Source organism: Podarcis gaigeae, assembly GCF_964106915.1.
Source record: "Podarcis gaigeae genome assembly, chromosome: 5".
Lineage (NCBI taxonomy): Eukaryota > Metazoa > Chordata > Lepidosauria > Squamata > Lacertidae > Podarcis > Podarcis gaigeae.
The window spans coordinates 81,659,158-81,676,565 of NC_139681.1; the positions used below are offsets into that span (position 1 = coordinate 81,659,158).

Sequence of the window (17,408 nt, forward strand, 5' to 3'; positions counted from 1 at the left end):
CTTTTTCATAGGTTGAAGACTTGAGAAGTGTTCCTGCCCGTAGTGAATCTGCTATTGGTGAAGCAACAGCTAAGAGAGAGGTTCTAGAAAAAGAAAAGAAAAGGGTAGAGGAAAAACTAAAAGAAGTTATGGACAGTCTTAAGCAGGAAACTCAAGGATTGCAGAATGAAAAAGAGGTTTGTACACTTGATGCATTCAGCTATCTCCCCTGGAGTCTAGAAGCAAATCAGCATAATTAACCAAGTAATAGGCTCTCTTTATCTCTTCTCGGTCAGAACAGAAGTTAAAGTATATTGCAGAATAAACTAAGCAGCCAGCCGAGTAGCAATTACTTCCCTGCAAGCAGCTGACACCTGCTTACACTTGTGGCATTGCCACTGCACTGTACTAAACATCCTGGAAATACATATGAGCATTATTACTGTCTTATAGCATTTCCCCTTTTGAAGGCCAGTGTTTCTTACTAAGGACATTCATTGGCAGCACTATGCTAAGTGGATTCAACACTGCTTTTATCTCTTGCTTAACTAATACGGAGCTATGAACCATGCATGCATGCATATGAGGTTGATTTTCGCTTTCCTGTATTAACACCAGAATACAGAGGAAAATGGCAGTTGACATAATCTGGCTGGCTGTCTGGTTGGTTTTTCAGATAACCAGATCTGCTTGTGTGTCTTTGTGCATAATGCTATTTTTATTCTCCAGTAAGGGAAATGTAGTGCTTGTTAGCAAAAGGAAGAACAGTATTGATTATGGGTGAGCAAAGCAAGGGCTGCATGACCATTTATTTGAATGGCTGGATTAAATCCCTTGCTACGTATCTATAAGCAAACTATCTGCGTTAATCTGTGTCGTTTATGCAGTGTATTTTATATTTTGCATTTTTGTCAAAGTGGTTTACAGTTTAAAATAATGCCTTCCAATCTAGACCAGGTGCAAAAGGGATGAAACAATGAGGTGTGAGTGAAAAAGAAAGCAAATTCTGATATAGACTTTCAGACTGTTATCCAAAATGCTCATTGGAGGAGATGGTTTTGGGATGAAAGGAGCCAAACAGTCCCAGCTAAACCAATGGAGAGGGCTTCTTACCGTATTTTTCGCTCCATAGGGCGCACTGGACCATGGGGCGCACCTAGTTTTTAGGAGGGGGATAAAGAAAAAATTATTCCCCCCCCCCAAAAAAAAGAGCAAAGAAGCTAAGACAGCTGGCTTGGCTTCCTCTTTAGCCACACGCAACCTCTCCAGCTGGGAGAAGCTGCACGCGGCTTTTTTTTTAGCCGTGGGGCTGGGACAGGGGAAGCCGGAGCAACCTCGCCGCTGCTCCTGGGGCTTTAGCTGTGGGGCTGGGACAGGGGAAGCCGGAGCTTCCCCAGCCCCCAGAACAGGCTGCTATCCACAAGCCTCCGGAGCCCGGCGGGAACTCCTGACGCACTCAAAAGGCTTGCGGAGAACAGGCAGCTATCTGAATAGCTGCCTGAAGCCTGGAGAGTGAGAGGGGTTGGTGCGCACCGACCCCTCTCGCTCTCCAGGCTTCAGCGAAAGCCTGCATTTGCTCCATAGGACGCACACACATTTCCCCTTCATTTTTGGAGGGGAAAAGGTGCATCCTATAGAGCGAAAAATACGGTAAATATTTGAAAATATTGTGGTTATTTACAAAGGCAGAACTAAAAACAGCATGTAAAGTTAAAAGACAGCATTGAATCCATCTGCAAAACCAATAGGAAAATACATTTTACACACACCAATGACTTCAAGATTTACCAAGGTGGAAGGACTGCTGATAGAGGTAGTTCTAGATGGGGAGGAGACAATCAGCATTTCACTGAAGCTGATTTTTTGGGGGGTCGCTGGCTTATCTCTACTTTTCAGGAGTGGCATTGCAGCTGAGAAAAACTATTCTGGGAGCAATTGCCAGGATCTGTGCATTACCACTTGAATTGTGAGCAAAGGTTTTGGTTTTTTTAATATGACCTTTACAAATTTCATTTTCATAGGACAAAGAAAAAGAACTCATGGAATTCAGCAAAACGGTTAATGAAGCACGTTCAAATTTGGAGGTGGCACAGTCAGAACTTGATCTCTACCTTAGTCACCATAATACTGCAGTATCTCAGTTTAAAGCAGCAGAAGAAGCTCTTCAGACTGCTTCAGGAACACTTAAAGAAAGGTTAGCCACTATCAAAGAACTGGAGTCAAAACTGCCTCAAGCTGAGCATGATCTAAAGAAGGTTAGACGTTACTGAAGATTTGTTTATATTCCTGAAATGCTTAACTTCATACTGCAATTTAAGTGTTACTACTTTTCCCAGAAATGTTTGGTGTTAAGACTGTCAGAACTATTACTATCAATAGTATTAAAACCTGTAAAGACACCCCGCATAGTTCCTCTATAATTACTTTCGTAGATGCCCCCCCCCCCACTTCTGCTGTTGCTACTCTAGGAAGGAAACAAGCCAGAGGGTAGTTTTGCATTCTGTGCAAACCAGCACACATGGTTTGTTGGGGGAAAACAAACTACAAGTACTGTTTCACACGTAACATGAAGCCAGCTTCTGGCTTATTCCCCCACTCCAATGCAGTAACAACACAAGTGAAGGAATTGGGGACTGTTGAGCAGCATGCATCAGTACACTGCTTGTTAACATTAAACTAGTTTGATAGAGTGGAGTCAAGGACACTCATTGAATAGGATAACTTCTCCCACTAGGCTGGATAGGCAGTTCATAGGTTCCATCTTGAGGGCCTGCACCCAAGTTATAATTCACTCACCTTCTCCATTTAGTTCTGTCCCTTAAGATATGGCCCCAATTAAATGCCTTTTACATGGGCATTAATCCTAGAGTCTGGGTAGGGTTTTGATGGTCATCTCTCAGTGCAATTTCTACAGTGGGTGTTAATACGTTGGGATGTCACCAGTTTTTTCTTTAAATAAAACATTTTTGTAAATAATCTCTTTGAGAACCTGAGAGGTCCTATTCAGTTTCTTCATTTAACTACAAAATCCTTGTATGCTGTTGACACATCCTTTGTATCCACTTCCCAAGGTGGTATGTGATGCTAACAGAAAGATACGGAAGTGGAAAAGAGTTGCTATTGAACTGTTAAAATATTCATACATGCCAAAAACGTGGAAGCAGATACTGAGTGTGAAAAAGTTTTATTTAATGATATATTTCATGATCTGGCTGAATAAGGGAACTTCTGCACCAGGACATCTAGAAGTGATAATTATGGTGTCCCTTAAAACTGTTAACCATATTCAGAATTATTTGTGAGTCAGTGAGCAGTAGATTCAGGGATTTACAATAATTGGCTGGTCCTGGTGGCCAAACAAAGAGTTGCCAGCCCACCGTTCTCAAGCAAGTTTCTGCCTGCCCTTTCCAGGGATATGTTGCTGGATGGGTGTTGTCACCTGAGCACATTCAGGCAATGACTTTCAATTTCCACCATTTTTCTTGCTTCAGTTTGCCAGTTTATTCCTGTGAGGAAAATGCTATCCAAGCACTTTGGTCCCACAGCTGTGAAACAACTCAAAGTCTAGTAGTGGGCCAGGGGGAATGGCTAAGTCGATCTTCCTTGCAGCTTCAAAGATAGGGAGAAGACTGGCTTCTCCTCATGTTTGCGAAAGAGCAGTTTCTAATTGAGCTTGCCTTCTATGGTAGCTTGTCTGTGACTGAAAATTTGTGGTGGTGGCATCTCCTAGACATTAAAAGTTCAAATGCACCTGTTAACCCAGAAAGTCTGGGAACCCCAGCCTAGTGGAGTTTGTTACTAGAGGAATACCATTTATTTAGAAAATCTCAATTCTGTAATGAATTACTTCTGGAATTTTCAAAAACAAAATAATTTGATGCCTTTTTCGTTTAAGAAAGAGAATGATCTTAATAAACTTGTAAAAGATGAAGCAAACATCAAGAATTATGTTCAAGATCTGCGTCAGAAAGTAGAAGAAGCAAGAAGCTCATTGTCAATAAATAAAAGTCGAGGAAGAGTTCTTGAAGTTTTACTTCAACAGACGAAGTCTGGGAAAATCCCTGGAATTTATGGAAGACTAGTAAGTTCTTATTTTTCTTGCCATTTCTGCATTGTTCTTTTTACCATTGACAGTGAAAGGTTGTCAGATTGGGTAATGTCTCCACTTTGTGGTTGAAGGTAGGAATAGAACTAGAGGGAAGTAGGCAGCTCCCATAATTTAGTTTGCATTCTGCCTTGTTTGAAGTAGTCACATCATTCTCAAGCTCCCATTCTTCTAAGGCCAGCTTTAGTTGTGCGTTTTATTGTATTTCTCATTCATCTGTTGCAGCATATGTGTTGTTCACAGACATCCCCTCTTCCCTTTAGTACAGCTTAGCAATTTGTGTCCTTCAGGTGTTTTATTTCATGGTGTTCTTCTAATGGAATTGTATGGTGTTCTAATGGGATCAATTTCTGGATAGCAAAAGTTAAGGACATTCTCTTCCTTCAGGAAGATCTTTGTAAACACTCTCAAAAGACACATACGTAGCAACTATATCTTCTATCCCTTTTTAGTTGGCCTCATCTACAATTTCATATCTGTCGCTGAAACATTTCCTTCATAGAGCTATGCTGAAATGCAGAGCTGTGCAGTGGTACCTTGATTCTCAAATGCTGAAAACCCGGAAGTGTTCCGGTTTTCAAACGTTTTTTGGAAGCCGAACATCAGATGTGGCTGTCGGCTATTGTTTCTGGGGCCCCTGAAGCAATCAGAAGCTGCGCCTTGGTTTTTGAACATTTCAGAAGTCAAATGGACTTCAGGAATGGGTTAGGTTTGGTGCTTTTGTTTTTGCTATTTATTTTGCGTTTTTGTTTAGAGGCTTTTTCGGTTAATTTGTTTTTGTGACTGTGTGGAAACCAGTTCAGCTATTGATTGATTGATTGTGTGACTGCAGAAATGGATAAAAGCCCCCCATCCAAACAATGACTATCATCAGTACAGGTAAGGGAAAAAAAGTAATTTTAATTTTTATCGTCTACAATACTGTCTTATTTATTTTATAGTACAGTACATTGATTATTGCTTTCATTTTATGGCTCAGTGATCTCGTTAGATAGTAAAATTCATGTTAAATTGCTGTTTTAGAGATTGTTTGTAAAAGTCTGGAACAGAGGAATTCATTTTGCATTGCTTTCTATGGTAAAGCGCGCCTTAGTTTTGGAACGGACTTCCGGAATGGATTAAGTTTAAGAACCAAGGTACCACTGTACAGGGTTTTCTCAGCTCTCCAGAGACCGCCTTTGAATCATTTATGACAGTGCCCCTAAGAGTGTTTAAAATCTATTTCCAAGTAGCTATCACCTCTTCCTGCAGGGTATCTGAGCTGAATGCTTTCTCCAGTCTCCACTGTAAAACACTTGTGTGTTTTTCATAAGGATAGGGTAGTGTGGAGGGCAGACCCAGCTTTCATGCCCAGTCCTATCAAGGTTCCATAGACAACAATAATTGGTTGTCGCAACCAGCTGTCCAGATCCTTGCCACCCTTTGGAGCAGGCCTAGAACTCTTTAGCTGCCTGAAGGGCCATGAAGGTTTACATAAATAGGACCAACGTTTTCTGGCAGTTTGTCATTCCACTCAGCTTCTCTTAGATCTATAGTTAGGGAAGTAGGTGTTTTTTCTCTTCAATCACCTTATATATTAATAATGTATGGCCTTTTGAGCTTGGTGAATACGCAGACTTAATTATGGGAGGTACCTGCTTTCCCCCAAGATCTGTTTCTGCTTTGGGCTACAAGGTTTACCCAACCTGATCTTGCACTGGCAATGTTAAGCTAACCTTCAGATAGATACACAGTGGTACTTCTTCTCTTCGTAACATTGCCATTGGATGTAACCAAGCTACCTTTTTTCTGTATTCACCTACATTACAGTATTGGCCCGAATATAAGCCACACCTGCAAATAAGCTGCACCTTTAAAATGTTAGAGGGGTTTTTTCCTCTGGTGGCAGATGACAGAAACTATGACACCATGAGACCGGTGTAAAACCAAACAAATAAAGGTTTTTATTACAAAACAACAAAGCTTGTGGGTCTTTTTCCTTGCAGGCAAAGTTCAAACTGCAACTTTTCCTCCTTTTGTAGTCATGACCAGCTGTACCCAATCTGCCCAAAGCTCACAGAAACAGTTCTTAAAGGTACAAACATCTTTACTGTTTCTTTGCAGAATGACTTCCAGCATAAAATTAATGGGGAGGAGAGAGGGAAAAAAGACAATACCTGACTACGGGTACCATTCCCTCACACTCCTGGGCTGCTTCCTGGGGGGCAGCCGCGCCGCTTTGCCGGCGGCCTTCCCCCCGACAGTTCGGAGGATGCTTGGGAGCGGCGGGAGGGCTGAGCGCTGTTGCCCCATGCTCCTGGTCTGCTCTCTGGGTGGGGGTGGGGAGAGCTGTGCCGCTTTGCCAGTGGTGTAAGGTCGCCAATATAAGCTGCACATTTTTTCTCCAAATTCCAATCATGAAAAGTTAAAGTGTGGCTTATATTCAGGCCAATATAGTAATATTTCATTGTCTCTTCTCCAGTCTGGAAGCTGATTGCCAAAGTGCCCTGTGAACCTATTATGCATTCTGCCCAGGTGTAGCTACTTTAAGAAGAGATTAGCCAGAACAGTATGCAAATTTGAGCAACTGCCTTTTGAGATACCACCCCATCGCGTTTGTTCTGAGTCATCATTTCTTAGTTAACATCTTTTCCCCCATAGCTTTCAGGAGAGAGTTCTGCTTAAATTCTACCCTAAATCATGGGAGCAGTGTGAAAGGACATTAAAACGACAACATGAGAAGTTCTTTTATGTTAAGGGATGAGATCCATTAAAACCAATGGGACTTACATGCAATTATGCTTAGGACTGGATGACTGGTACTCATATTACTAACCCAAGTGCTTTCTTTTCTTGCTACTAGGGAGACTTGGGAGCCATAGATGAGAAGTATGATGTTGCAATTTCATCATCATGTGGAGCGTTAGATCACATTGTAGTCGACACCATGGATACCGCTCAAGAATGTGTTAAATTTTTGAAGAAGGAAAACATTGGAGTGGCAACATTTATAGGGCTTGACAAGGTTTGTAATAACTTTTTTTAAATAGATAACTTTTTAAGTTGAATAAGTCGAAGTTGCATACAGATTTTTTAGATTACTATGTTCAGCTGGTTTTTACAGTGTCATTTTTTAGATTTTAAAATGGCTTATAGTAGTAAAACTGTTTTATATATGATGGGTACAAATACTGTAAGGAATATTTGTATAAATAGTATCTTATTACAGCCTGTTAAAATAGTCTTACTAGTGACAGCTCATGTTTTTAATAAACATCACAAAGTCTCAGTTTTTAATATAAGAGTAAATACATACTAGGAGTTATATATCTGCATAACAGATTTACGTAAGGGAAAAATGGTGCTTTAGGTTCAAACACGTATTAGAGAGTAAACCCTATGGAGTTCAGTGAGCTTTATTTGAATAAGCCTGTATATGATTGCACTGTTGTAATAAGTATTTGAAAACAATTAAAATATGAACAAAGATCTATGAAAGTAAACTAAAGAGGTATATCAAGGACCTGTGCAGTTCTTGATGGTTAGTTTACTGATTTTGTGGTGGTTTTAATCCTTCCAGATGACAGTATGGGAGAAAAGCATGGGAAAAATCCAGACTCCTGAAAACATTCCTCGTTTGTTTGATATGGTAAAAGTTAAAGATGAGAAGGTTCGCAGTGCTTTTTATTTTGCATTACGTGACACTTTGGTAGCTAATAACCTGGACCAGGCTACAAGGGTTGCTTTCCAGAAAAACAAGAGATGGAGAGTTGTAACTTTACAAGGACAAATCATAGAACAATCAGGTATTTAAATTTTTTTAAGTTGTGGTTAAAGTTTTATTTGAATGGGAAATAAAGAATTGCTAATTTGTTCTTGGTCCTTCCATAGGTACAATGACTGGTGGTGGAGGAAAAGTAATGAAGGGTAGAATGGGATCCTCTGTTGTAGTTGAAACATCAGAAGATGAGGTTAGTATGCTTTCTTAACACCTTCTGGATTCCTGATGAGGAGTGGGAAGAATCTTTTACTGGTTACCTGCCAAGTGAAATCAGTGGGACAGAAAATACCCATCTAGTGCCAGGGTGGCTGTGGTCAGGGGCACAATCTGTGGATATGATGGGGAATGAAGGAACTTTTCAATCTGGCAGATCGAGCATCGCTCATGGAATGCCCTATTTTGGCCCCTGCGACCTCTGGGACTGGTGTGCTTGCTTGGTAGCAGAGATGCACTTCTATAGTAACACCCCCAGCCAACCTTTAGCAGGGGCTATGTTGGTTCTGAAAGCTCTGCTTTTCTTATATTAAGTCTAGACATATAAACACTGAAATATATTTTGATGAATTGGGGGCTTTTTTAGTCTGGTATTGAGAACAGTTGGCTCTCCAGATGTTGAAACACAACCCTCTCATCATCCACGTTCATTCACTAGCTGAGGCTGTTGACAGCTGAAGTCCAATAACATCTGGAGGGGCATAGGTTCCCCATCCCTGGTTTATTTGCATGTTATATACATTACTTTTTTTACATTTTATAACTTGCCCCTAGGTAAATAAAATGGAATCTCAGCTGCAAAAGGATCTCCAAAAAGCAACACAGTTTCAGGAACAAAAAGTGCAACTTGAAGAAGCAATATCAAAATTGCACCAGAGCATTAGAGAAATGAGGAACACGTTAGGAAAGTACAGTGCAAACATTCAGGTAATCATAAGTTTGGCTAAAGATACCTTACTGCTTTTTCTCTTACCTCTGGATACACCAGTCATGTCTTCTGATGGAGATTATCCTTTAAATATACTATCTTATATGAAGGATTTCAGGTATTTTAAAACTTGTTCAAAACACAGGCAATAGAAAAGTGGGCTGTTTAGCTTTGGCTGTTGATACTTGTTCCTGCATTGTATGGAAGAATGTTAAGAGCAGTTATTTTGAAAAGAGTGTTTGAGCCAGAGAGAATGTTAAACACCCCCCCCCCCAACAGATTTTAGAAAAGGCAGGCCAGACAAACTAGTTTAAGATAGGGAAGAGAAATTGTCTCCAAAAGGCAAAAGGCAAGTTGTACACCTTATTAAAATGTTCTTAAAAACTTATAATGCACCTAATGTTTTCTGGTAAGCCCGTGGGCAGCAATTATCTTGGGGGTCTTTTGCCTATATTCTGAGCCAGCACAGGCTCTCATCTAAGAGTTATTTGTTAAGGTCTGTCTCCCAAGTCCAAGGTTAGGATCTTTCTTGGAGTTAGTCCTTCAGTCTAAAACCCCCCCTGAAATAATTATGTTAGTTGGTGTGGGCTGTTTTAGCTACTTTTATGTATGCAAATGTTTTATATATGTTTTTATTGTGTTGTAAATCACTGCTAGATGCCTCATAAGGAATAGTGTCACAAATGAAATTAATAGTAATTAATAATTGTGTTCTTTAGAGTTTGTCAGAGCAAGAGGCTCACTTAAAAATCCAGATTAAAGAACTTGAAAGAAATGTAATTGCTGCAGCTCCAGACAAAATCAAGCAGAAAGAAATGGAGAGAAAATGTCATTGTTTCAAAGAAGGTATGTCAACATTGCAGTAAAATATAATTGAGGGTGTATCATAATTGATGTATTTTAGAGGTCACCCACTTTTTTGGCCCATGGGCACATTTGTGGGGGGGAGGGAACCTGTACACGCAGATCCAGCTTTTAGTCTGCTCACTATATAAAACTTCACTTTTCTGAACCTACCTCTTTGTGCCCCTCACTCCTATCTGCTATAAAACAAATAAGAGATTCAATAATTTGGAGTCTATTGTATTTCTATTCAGTAAAACTATCCTTTCCAGTTATTCAACAAGCCTGATGCTAGTAGTTATAGATAATTTTCCTTGTAAGAACACTATTCAATCTACAAAGCAAATAATTTAACAAATGCTGTTTAGGAAATTACAATTGAAGTAATGCACTCATTGTATTATAGTTAAGTATACATTTATTTTGCGCAATAATAAATCTTGTAAACATATAAACATTTGAACACGTAGTTTGCTCATACCATACTGTTTATATATTTAGCACTAGAAATATTAATCAAGTTTTGTTTTTTGGGGTCTTTTTTTGTCTTGCAGATTATGACAGAGTTGCTGTAAAGGCTGGTAAATTGGAAACAGAAATAAAGAGATTGCATAATCTCATAATTGACATAAATAATAATAAGCTTAAAGGTCATCAAGACAATCTTGATAAGATAAATAAGGAAATAGATCAATGTTCTTCTGCTATTACTAAAGCTCAGGTGGCAATCAAGACAGCAGATAGGTATGGAAATGATTTTATATCCTTTGGAACCAACATAAAAAATAAACAGGACACTCATTTCATTATAGTGTTTAAAGAAAACAAGCAGCAAAATTATCAAGTAATGGATTTGCAACATAGTAGCTGATTCTTTTTAAAATAAAGGCTTCTATTCTTAAAATGTTAATTTGTGTGCTAATAGATTCTGTGCTTGTGTTGTGTGTTATCATACACAGTTGTACCTCAGGTTACAGACTCCGCTAACCCAGAAATAGTACCTCGGGTTAAGAACTTTGCTTCAGGATGAGAACAGAAATTGTTCTCTGGCGGCAGCGGGAGGCCCCTATAGCTAAAGTGGTACCTCAGGTTAAGAACGGACCTCCAGAATGAATTAAATTCTTAATCTGAGGTACCACTATATTTAGCCACTGAAATAGTGTGTCAGGAAATCCATGGACAATGGGGTAGGAAATAAGTATCACAGGAAATGATAGAAAAGTAAGAAAACGTAGGTGAGTAGTCTCCAAAAATTGCATATAGTCAGAACAACTTTGGAACCAGCCCCACATGACCATCCCAACCTTTCTGAAGCAGGCACACTGAGCAGGCCTTGCACCCCACGCAAGGCAGCGAGCTTTTAAGTTCTCTGCCTTGCTTACCAGGCTTTGAGAAGCTTCTTCCCAGGGCCTGATTAGCAAGTCTGAGAGCTGTGAAGCTCTGCCATGAGAACCCTATGCAGAAAGAGCTTTTAAGTTCTCTGCCTTCCATGTGTTCAGTTTGTGCAATTTCAGCTGACCAGCTGCCAAGCACGTAACGCTGCAATTGCACAAGTTAAATGCACAGAAGTTGCAAGTTAGTTATATTTCCAGTCCTTTCACTCTATAGAAATTTAAAATCTGTGGTGTGTATTTTTCATAATGAAAACAGATTTTCGAAATGGAAATGTTACATCCCTTTGAATAATTAAAGATGGCCATCATATCACAGTCTTCTAATGTCAATATTTTGTTTTATATTCCATTTTAAAATTTGATTTATACTCAAGGTTTTAATGTCAGTAGAGGCTTCTTACCTACTTTATTATTGTATTGTATTTGATAGAAACCTAAATAAATCAGAAGATGCTGTTCTCCACACTGAGAAGGAAATTGAAGAGAATAAAAAAGCCCTCCAAGACTTAACAGAACAGCTGAATACACTAGAAGAAAAAGCTGCTAAAGTTATGAATGACAGCAAAGAAGCTGAAGTATGTATGATACTAACTTACATTCTTTAAATAGGGTGTGTTTTAAAAGATGCAGAACAGTGTATTAACACTAAAAATGTATGTGATGTACAAGTAGAGTTTTAATGTATGTGATAATAAAATCCAATTGCTCAATTTATTTATATCATTTTAATGGTACGCTCATATTGCATAAAAATGAGGCGCTGTTCACTCCAGAGAATTTACTATTAACACTTAAAAGCATTACTCTTCCTGTTCCAAGTAATAATTCTATATGCATCACTTCAGAGTAGAAAAACGTGTGTTTGTAAGGGGTGTGTGTACAAAAAAAGCTGACTTTTCCCTCATTCTCCAGGCATTAGTGTATTACCAGTCCTTTGCACAGCTCAGAGGTGGTGAGAAAAGCTGGTGTTCCACATGCCACTGAGTTGATGCTACTCAACACAAGGCTGCACAGAGAGGCCCCTCCCTCCCTGCCCCTTTGTTAACACCTGCTGCCACTATGCTAAAACATTCCCTGCAGCATTTGACCTTCCAAACAGTTATGTTGGACAATTATTTTGATGATGGGTATTACCTGTGTTTTTTCATATTTTAAAGAGAAATTAGCATCTAGAACAAATTGGAGCTCTAGAAATGTAAACCCTTTCCAGTAACTGAATAATAAAAAATAAACTTCCACCTATGATCTTTACTTAGGAGTCTTTGCCAGAGATTCAAGCGGAACACCATTCTATGCTTCAGAAAATCAAAGCTATCCAAGATGAAGAGCATTTGCTTCAAAAAGAGGCTCTTAATATTAGGCTTAAAATTGAACAGCTAGACAGTCACATTGCGGAGCATCAATCAAAGATTAAATATTGGCAAAAAGAGGTAAACACTTTATAATACCTTACTATTTTAAGAAATACTTCAATATTATGTTTTGGGGAAAAACTTTTTTTTACTGCTTTTCCCAATCCTGTAATATAGCAGGAATGGGTTCTTTGTTTTTTTGTTTTTTATATTGCATGTTATCTATCATACAGCAAACTACCAAGATCCTGAAAAAACTATAAAAGTCACAGACTATTCCTCATGGAAGAGTATACTATTTTCATATCCCACCCAGTCTCTTTATTATCTAGAGCTACTTTGCTGTCTGCAAAGCATGAGCCTGGATCATTATTCCTATTTGGATCACACTCAGATAGTGCCTAAATCAAGTTCGTTAAATCATAAAGTTGTTTAGTTATTTCTTACTAATAGGCTGCTTTTTCATCAGAAGACCTTTAAAGTGACTACATATATAAATCTTAAAATATCAAATAAAAATGCACAATTTCTAGATGGGTGTGTGACTAAGAATGCAAACTTGTTCTATTAACATACAGTTAAGGTACAAGAAAGTTCCTTAAAGTGTAGCTGTAGAAATGTGAATATGACTTGTTCATTAATTACTTAAAATGTATTTTAGATATCAAAAATATCACTGCATTCTCTGGAAGATGAACAAGTAGAAGAACTTGCAGTGCTCAGCCAGGAAGAACTTGAAGCTATAAGAAACCCGGATATTGTAACCAATCAGATAGCTCTTTTAGAAGCACAATGTCATGAAATGAAACCAAACTTGGGTGCCATTGCTGAATATAACAAAAAGGTAATCATACTTTTTTAAAACCAGTATCTTGAATTCGTACAAGCAGTTACAGATCTGTGGCAAGACTGTTACCTGAAATGCTTGTTCGACTAGTATTTCTTGTTTGTCATTGAGAGAACCTCTCCTTATAAAGAGCTAAGTGGCATTACTTCCTGAGGAAATTATAAAGTTTATAGATTCATTACAAGTGCTCACTTCAGCTTGCATGCTTTAGCAGGAAGAGATTGGATGAATCCCATACCAGAAATATTTCCAAAGGAAATTGTGGGCTTGTTATGTGAATGCTTACCTACGATTTCCAAGAGAGTGCATTGTGTTTGGTAAGCAGGACCTGTGTGTATAGCCCAGGCATAGGCAAACTCGGCCCTCCAGATGTTTTTTTGGCCTACAACTCCCATGATTCCTAGCTAACAGGACCAGTGGTCAGGGATGATGGGAATTGTAGTCCCAAAACATCTGGAGGGCTGAGTTTGCCTATGCCTGGTATAGCACAACTTCTAGATACCTTCTCAGAAAGTCTCTTCTTTCTCACTTTTTGTATGGAGCATTAATTGATGGAAGGGGAATGCTAGGACAGCCTTCTTATGTCCTTCCTTTGCACAGGTGCCAAACATACAAGTCAGTTACTTCATAATCAATGTTCGAAACTCCCATTGTTCTAGACACATTTGTGACAGGGAATTTCATTAGCATGAGCAGTTTCTGAGTTCTGGGTGCAGTACTGTGCCTGAGATTTCAGATTAAAACTGCAGAGTGGAAGGAAAGGAGGACCTTTTTCTGCCTCCCCACTTCCAGCTACAATCTGAAGACTGGACCCTCTGAAGAGAGACCCTCTTAAGAATATTAGGGGGTGGGGTAGGCCAGAGAAGGACTAGACCATGTGAAAAATGAACTTAATATTTTAACTGCAGTTCATTTTCAGCTTTGTATTCTTGTTATTAAAAAAGTGAGCCTAGACGTTTCGTTATTGCACCCATAACCTATGTTTAAGGTGCCATTTAGCTCCTAGCTTTCATATCTCAGTTTCTAACACTGTTCACAATGGCAACATAAACTTACCTTTTGTATATTAAAATTCTGGATAAATAAAATTTTGTACTTAAATCTATCTGATCCTTAACAGAAATACTTAGGAGTCATATCGAATATGCACATTTGTCTTATTTTCAATTTTTAGGAGGAACTGTACTTGAAACGTGTGGCAGAGTTGGATGAAATAACCAATATGAGAGACAAATTTAGGGAAGCTGAAGAAGATCTTAGAAAACAAAGGCTTCATGAATTTATGGCAGGATTTAATGTAATAACAAATAAACTAAAGGAAAACTATCAAATGCTTACATTGGGAGGAGATGCTGAACTGGAGCTTGTAGATAGTCTGGATCCTTTCTCTGAAGGAATCATGTTCAGGTAGGTATTTTCTGTAAATATCTTGAAGGTATTTTGATGGTCCTTTTACCACTTATATGTGGTATATTTATGCTCATTAAATGTTGACTGCAGAATTAGCCAAACTTTGCTGACTCACATGCAATGCTAAATTATAGTTTAGTAGCATTAGAAGGATTGTAGCCTCCTCCACTGGTCTACATAGTTGTTAAGATTGTGAACTAAGACAAAATTCACTAAACTTGTTTTTTGTCTATAGAGCAGCCATCAGATCCTAATTCAAAATACTTAAGTGGCATAATAGCGCTCTACCAAACAGCACTGTTGTAAAATTGCTAAGATAATGTATATAGCATATACTTCTAACCTGCTTAGCACTGCTTAAAAGCTTGGTTGTGGAGATTGTAAATTGTAAGCTCATAAATATATTCCTCTCTCTTTCAGTGTTCGTCCACCAAAGAAAAGCTGGAAGAAGATTTTCAACTTGTCAGGTGGCGAGAAGACACTCAGCTCGCTGGCTTTGGTGTTTGCTTTACATCATTACAAACCAACTCCTCTTTACTTCATGGATGAAATTGATGCAGCCCTTGATTTTAAAAATGTATCCATCGTAGCATTTTACATATACGTAAGTAGTACAGAAGCCATTATCCAAGTTTTACATTTTGTGTAGTATCAAATTAATGCTAGTTTTGTGTAAAATAATTAGAAAAGGTCTTGGGTATGTCTGCTTCTGGTGCATGTCAGTGAAGAGCAGTGTTTCTTTGAAGTGAAGTTACCCAAAAGGAAAGGGTTAAGTCCCAGTACTGTCCACAAAAATAAGGAAAATGTCATTAAGTCTTTGAATTTACATCTTAGTTGCTTGGAGCCTTCCCCAGTTTGCGCTTGCCTTTACTCCAGAACAGCTTTTTTCACAAGCTCACAAACAGGTAAACCTGTTGATGACTGTTAACAACTGCAATTGGTCTTTGAGATCTTATATAGAATGTCCTGGGAGACTGAAGTGTTCTCCTACTGGACATAAATCTGACATCAGGAATCACAAGACAGAGAAACCAGTAGGAGAACACTTCAGTCTCCCAGGACATTCTATACAAGATCTCAAACAAAGTAGCTGTCATATTACAAAAGAATTTCAGAAATAGACTGGAAAGAGAAGTTGTTGAATTACAACTTATTACCAAACTTAAAACCATGGAGAGACCTGGTCTGAATAGAGACATTGGATTCTTTTCTCATTGTACATGATAAAGCTATTTTTGGCCATCTCATCCCTTGCTTTTTCCTCTAAGACCAATTGCAGTCATTAACAGTCGTCAACAGGTTTACCACACCTATCAGCCAATCACCCATTCCCACCACCCTTCTGAGTAATACCCCTCTCCACCTTCTCACTATATATAAAGGTCTGGTGACTTCTGTTTCAGTGTATCTGAAGTATGCATACACACGAAAGCTTATACCAAGAACAACCTTAGTTGGTCTCTAAGGTGCTACTGGACAATTTTTAATTTTTTTATATAGATTTCTAATGGATGAGATTGAACTAGTCTTGGTTGTTAATTACTAGCACTACTGCTTGAAAAAAACTGGGAAACTATTGTGGTTTTTTTGCCAGGCTCATTACAAATCCTAATTGAAAATATGTTTCAATTTCTAGGAACAAACAAAAAATGCACAATTCATCATCATCTCTCTGAGAAACAACATGTTTGAAATTGCGGATAGACTAATTGGGATTTACAAAACTTACAATACCACAAAAAGTGTTGCAACAAATCCCAAAGTGATTGCATTGAAAGGACTTGCTGAACTTGGTTCTGTAGGGTGCTCCTGAATACAGAAATGACTTCTATTTAACCAGTAGACTTTTCTAATGAACATTTCCTAAAACACATTTTCCCCCAGTTTGTGTTTTTAAATGCGTTAGCAGTTTTTTCAAAGCTACTAGCATGTTGAAAGAAAGAAAAGGAACTTCTAAACTGCAACTTGATGTACATTGCTCTGTGGTGCTTAGCAATCACCATTCCATGCCAGTATACTTTATTTTTGAGGTAAAGCCTATAATTGTTTTTAAAGCATTTAATGTTTTTATTTGTTAAAATAAAATCATAAATTGACTGAGGTGTGATTTCCTTGTATTCCTGCATATATACCAACTTCTAAAGAAAACTGAAATGTGTGGAAACTATAGGTTCATATTACATATACATACAGTTGCAGAAGCCCTCACATCCTTACCATTGTAAGGTTGCAAAGTTGCTTGTATTCTCCAGCGTTTCTTGTGCTGCAGCAGTCTGCTTCTGGAGAAATGCTGGCCTTGGTTGATACTTCAGCTTATTTCTCTTATGGGACAGAGGCACCATTTCAAGCCTCGTTTTTGAGCATCCCTGAGGAGAGATGGCCTCTTTCTCCTGGTATACCTTCCTGCACTTAGCTTCCTCATCTAACACAGATTAGAAAAAGAGCTTCTGCCGAAGCAAAATAAATGTGTAGCCCTTTTGCACTACCCAAACCAATTTGCTCCTGGAGCAACTGAAGGTTTATCTGGGTACAGAGGCTACATCTGAAACATGAAGATGAGATTTCTAGTTTCTTGTTTTTAATAAAAATGTTAACTGAAGGTATGCAAGCACAGTTCAAAATTTTTGGCCCTCCACTATAACCATGCTGGTCAGTGAGCAGGCCGGAAACAAAGACTTTTGCTAATGACACCCTGCAGGTCCACGAGATGTATTTACTTGCAGGCTTCAATCTCAATGAGAATCCATTGTTGAGGTGCTGGAGGATATCTTAACACCACCACCCTTTCTGCCTCTG

The 17,408-nt window shown here is 38.6% G+C and overlaps 1 protein-coding gene across 3 annotated transcripts in view; it reads left to right on the forward strand.

Annotated features, from left to right (window-relative positions):
• SMC4 (structural maintenance of chromosomes 4) overlaps nt 1–16,708 on the forward strand; it is a 38,955-nt gene extending 22,247 nt beyond the window's left edge. For all 3 annotated transcript variants that reach the window (XM_083739175.1, XM_083739173.1, XM_083739174.1), the window contains exons 10-24: nt 12–176; nt 2,001–2,234; nt 3,875–4,060; nt 6,927–7,088; nt 7,644–7,869; nt 7,955–8,034; nt 8,613–8,765; nt 9,486–9,612; nt 10,164–10,353; nt 11,434–11,578; nt 12,260–12,433; nt 13,017–13,199; nt 14,377–14,609; nt 15,033–15,216; nt 16,249–16,708. In XM_083739175.1, the coding sequence (XP_083595301.1) occupies nt 12–176; nt 2,001–2,234; nt 3,875–4,060; nt 6,927–7,088; nt 7,644–7,869; nt 7,955–8,034; nt 8,613–8,765; nt 9,486–9,612; nt 10,164–10,353; nt 11,434–11,578; nt 12,260–12,433; nt 13,017–13,199; nt 14,377–14,609; nt 15,033–15,216; nt 16,249–16,425 (2,619 nt within the window). In that variant the 3' untranslated portion in view covers nt 16,426–16,708. The remainder of the gene's footprint in view (nt 1–11; nt 177–2,000; nt 2,235–3,874; nt 4,061–6,926; nt 7,089–7,643; nt 7,870–7,954; nt 8,035–8,612; nt 8,766–9,485; nt 9,613–10,163; nt 10,354–11,433; nt 11,579–12,259; nt 12,434–13,016; nt 13,200–14,376; nt 14,610–15,032; nt 15,217–16,248) is intronic.
• Nucleotides 16,709–17,408: the final 700 nt, after the last annotated feature.